General features: G+C 31.8%; 1 protein-coding gene across 1 annotated transcript; it reads left to right on the top strand.

Moving 5' to 3' along the window:
- The first annotated feature begins 254 nt into the window (after positions 1-254).
- LOC105200301 (stromelysin-2-like) lies at positions 255-1,696 on the top strand. Its single transcript, XM_011167776.1, has 3 exons — positions 255-597; positions 678-1,084; positions 1,631-1,696. The coding sequence occupies exons 1-3, from the start codon at positions 255-257 to the stop codon at positions 1,694-1,696; spliced, it is 816 nt and encodes a 271-aa protein (XP_011166078.1).
- Positions 1,697-4,558: the final 2,862 nt, after the last annotated feature.

The raw sequence follows: 4,558 nt of genomic DNA, 5'->3' as shown, positions 1-4,558 counted from the left end.
CTGCTCGCGATGCATGTCACGCTCATTTTTGTCGTTGCCATTATATTTGCTGTTAAACCAGAGAATTGCGTGTCTCAGGATGTCGATGTGATATCGTATTTTTACAAATATGGCTATCTCGACGGTAATAATACGCAGCTTTCGATGGATAATTCGAGTGTAACTCATGCACTTGCGCTTTTTCAAGAATATTATCAACTGTCTGGTGACGCTATTTTAAATAACGAAACATTAGATGTGATGCGTCGACCGCGATGCGGGATCGGGATATTCCACACTACAGACAAAATAGGCAAACGCCAAAGTGGACAAAAACGCATTTAACGTGGAATTTTCAATTTGCCGATAAATCAACTTTGACAATGGCTGAACAGGCATTTTCTTTGTGGGCAGCAAAGACACCGTTAACTTTTGAGCGTAAAATACTGGAGCCCGATATTATGATATCGTACAAGGCGAGTAGACACACGATGTCGGATTTATTCAACGCTCAAATCTGCAGAGAAGTATTTGACGGAAAAGGTGGAGTTGTTACACACGCGATACCTATGGACCTATCGCTGCTGCTGACATTCACGTTGATAACGCAAAACAATGGTATATACAATTAAAAAAAAATCCTCCGAATACAATGCATTTGCTTCGTGTGCTCGCACATGAGATCGGTCACGTTCTAGGATTAGAGCACAGCTCCCGTAAGGATGCAGTGATGTATGCTTACGGTTTTGGTCTAGAGCCGTATCCCGTGGAACTGTCCACTGATGACACATTAGATATTCAGAATTTATACGGAGCCAAGAACAATGAAGTTGTGAATGAAATAGCTACGACGACGACCATGACGATAAAACCCACCGAACAAATTCCCGAATACTTAAATATATGTGATGCGCCGTATATAGATAATATGCTGTTATTAGAGAATAAAATGTTTATTACGTACAAACAATATGCATGGTCAATGGGTATAGAGAATAAAAAATATAGCAAATCAAACGTATTAGCAGATTATATGACTTTTCTTCCCAAAAATGTTACCATAACGGCGGCGTATCAAAGATCCTCGGGTGATGTTGTATTATTTGTGAGAAATAAAATTTTCTTACTTGAGTATTCCAGTTTTACCCTGAAATCTGGTTGGCCAAAAAATATAACAAATATAGGCTTACCCTCGGACGCGGAAATCATTACCGTAATAAATATTAACAAGGGAAAAACTTATATTATTTTTAATGAAAACAACGTAGCCGAGATAAATGAATGCACTATGAGCGTAGTTAAATATTTCGCATTGCAAACGATATTTCCTGGGATTCCAATCACTGTCCAATCGGTTTTTTGCTATGTCGACAGTCATATTTATTTTTTCGATAAGAAACATTTTTATAAATTTAGCGAATTCACAAAAACCGTTGTAATGGCTGGTAGATTTAATTTAATGCTGTTTGGTGTCGAATGTCCAAAAAATGGAATAATACAACAGTTACGCGAGTTTCTAAATCGACTTATTGAAGATAATTCCTCGCCTAAAAAAAAACCACCTATAAGGATAAAGAATGAGAAATGTATGATAATAAAAAATAAGAAATAAAATTTTTTTATTTTTTTATACATGGGGGAATCCTCATAGATACCTCCTCCTTCCCGAGGTGGAAAGAGGGATTATGTCGGACTTTTACCGGCTAAACCCGCATGATAGTACTACGTTTTTAGTTTTAGCAGTACTCCGTCTAGTTTTTAGACATCTATTATATAAATCTATTGTAACTCGCAATCCTCCGTTAGTATATGTATAAGCTAGCAACATCGTACAAGGATGTATTTGCTCCCAAGTGAGGAACATATTCGTGTCGACTATGAAAATGAATGCTCGCAAAAGAAGAAGCAAACGTTCAGCGCCAAAAATGACAACATTCCTTCGGAGCAGGAGAACAGCGAGAATCGAAACGCAAAGAAAAGAAGAAATGATGACGATGCGGAACAGGAAAGTGGCAGCAATGAGATAAAAAAAATTACGTAAGTATGTAGATTCAAATTTTCTCTACGTTGTGAAAAAAATACACTGCTTTTTTCTTTCAGACGTTCCTTCGTACGGATATTAGAGAAAAGATACCTCCTAACAAAAACAGGGTATAAATATATAGACATTGGCATTGTTGTGAACACCCTATTCTATGTGAGCATTCTGCTCGGCGACTGTCATGGAAAATATACATCCTTCTTGCCCGATACGTGGAAGGCTTTGGTCAATCAAAACGCCTTGTAATGTCGCGCCTACACTCGAGCAACGGCGATGAGTCACAATCTCAACCCCGAATGTATATTGGAAACTTTACGTTGCGATTTGGTAAATTGAATAATGTTCCACTGCTACGGATTGAGACACCGACAGCCCGTCTAGCATTATCTAAAAGTACCGTCTATAACATGTTTAATTCGGAACATTGAGTGAACCGCTTGATTTATTCGCTGACCGCGATAACTGCGAACGTTGATGCAAAATTATCGCGATTTCTCTCGATCGCGTCTACTGTTTCCGATCTACTGTTCATGCTAATATCCCGAAAGCTATTCGCGAACACAAATCTTACGATAAAAACGACATTGTTGAATGTGAGTTGATAGCTTTATACTTTGGTTCTTTTTACGACAAGTAAAACAATAAAAAAAATAAATGTACTAAAAAAAAACTACTATAAATTATTGTACTATGAAATAATAAAGAAACTTTAAATCTTTAATGAACTTTTTTGTAGCCAATATATCCTTTTTGAAAAAATGTATTGCATCGGTTCTCGAATTATCGAATTTATTGTTGTCGCTTTTCCGAAGTGCTGATTGGTTCTATCGTTGTGCTAACTTCATGATCGGCTGTCATAGCAAAGATCGTGTTAACAGTAATAGACATAATAACTGTTACATGCATAAAGAGGTTAATAGTGTAATATTATTATATTATCAAATTAATTATTACAAATTTATTTATTGTGTTTCTGTTTTCTGCATCTAAAGATTTTTCTTTTCTTTTGGGGGATTTCATGATTGTTTTAGATAAGTTTTAATAAACGTCTTTATTTATAGTTGTAAAAATTATCTTTAGAAGGAATTGATACTTTGTGTTGTACTTTATTTTCAGGTAGCGATTTTGTTTAACATTTATTACATTATTGTTGTTAAAACGTTCTTTTGTATATAAACATTATTATTGTGAGGTTAGATTAGAAAAAGTATAAAAATGAATTAATGATAGAAGGAAGAAGAGTTTTGTGGCACTAATACAGAAAGAAGAAGGGAATTTAACAAGGTGGAGAAGGTAATGATTTAAAGATTTTTAAATAAAGGAACAATGAGTAAATATCATGTGATATTTGATACTTTGTGTTAATAAAATAAAAATTTTTTAAATAGAATATTATCAATTTTAGTAAACATTTATAAATTTTAAAAATTTTTTCTAATAAAATTTTATCTATTTTAGTAAATATTTTTAAAAACGTGAAATGATTATAAAAAAGAGAAGAGAAAAGGAATGGAATAGTATTTTATAATATGAAAAGAAAAGAAGGAAGAAGGAAGGATCAAAAGAGTTTAGAATGGAAATAAAATAATTAAAAAGAAAAATGAATTGAAGGTGTTGGAAAAGGTAAAAATTTTTAAATTAGAGTTGAATAAAGTAAGGACATCAATTAAACATCAGATTAAGAGTTTTTTTTAATAATAAGCAAATATTACATGGTATATTGTTATTTTGTGTCATAAAAATAAAAATTTTTGTAATAGAATATTATGTATTTTAGTAAAATTTTTTAAAAATGAGAAATGATATAGAAAAAGAGGAATAAAAAAATATAAAAAAGAAGGATTGAAGAAGTGTAGAATGGAAATAAAATTGAATAGAGATAGGAATTGAAGGAGTTGGAGAAGTAAAGATTTCTGAATAGAATAATACGAAAAGGAAAGAAGGAAGAAGGAAAGATCAAAGAAGTTTAAAATGAAAATAAAATTAAAAGTAGAAATGAATTGAAAGTGTAGGAGAAGTTAAAGGTTACTAAATAAAGAATGAATAAAATAAAGACATCAATTAAACACCAGACAAAATGTTTTTTTTTTTAATATTGGGCAAATATTACATAATATTTTGTATCATAAAAATGAAAATTTCTGTAACAGAATATTTTGTATTTTAGTAAAATTTTTTAAAAACATGACATGAGGATTTAGAAAAAAGAGGAATAGAATAATATAAAAGGAAAGGTTGAACGAGTGTATAATGGAAATAAAATTGAATAGAGATAGGAATTGAAGGTGTTGGAGAAGGTATAGGTTTTTGAATAGAATAATACGAAAATGAAGGAAGGAAGAAGAAAGGATCAAAGAAGTTTAAAGTGGAAATAAAATTGAAAGGAGAAATGAAGGTGTTGGAGAAAGTAAAGACATCAATTAAACACCAGATTAAAGACTTTTTTACTAAATAAACGATGAATAAAGTAAAGACATCAATTAAACACAAGATTAAAGATTTTTTGTTAATTATGGGCAAATATCACATAATATTTTG

The sequence above is a fragment of the Solenopsis invicta genome, chromosome 13 (genome assembly GCF_016802725.1).
Source record: "Solenopsis invicta isolate M01_SB chromosome 13, UNIL_Sinv_3.0, whole genome shotgun sequence".
NCBI classification, from domain to species: domain Eukaryota; kingdom Metazoa; phylum Arthropoda; class Insecta; order Hymenoptera; family Formicidae; genus Solenopsis; species Solenopsis invicta.
Note: the sequence above shows the minus strand (reverse complement) of the source record. Positions and strands in the feature narration are given on the sequence as shown.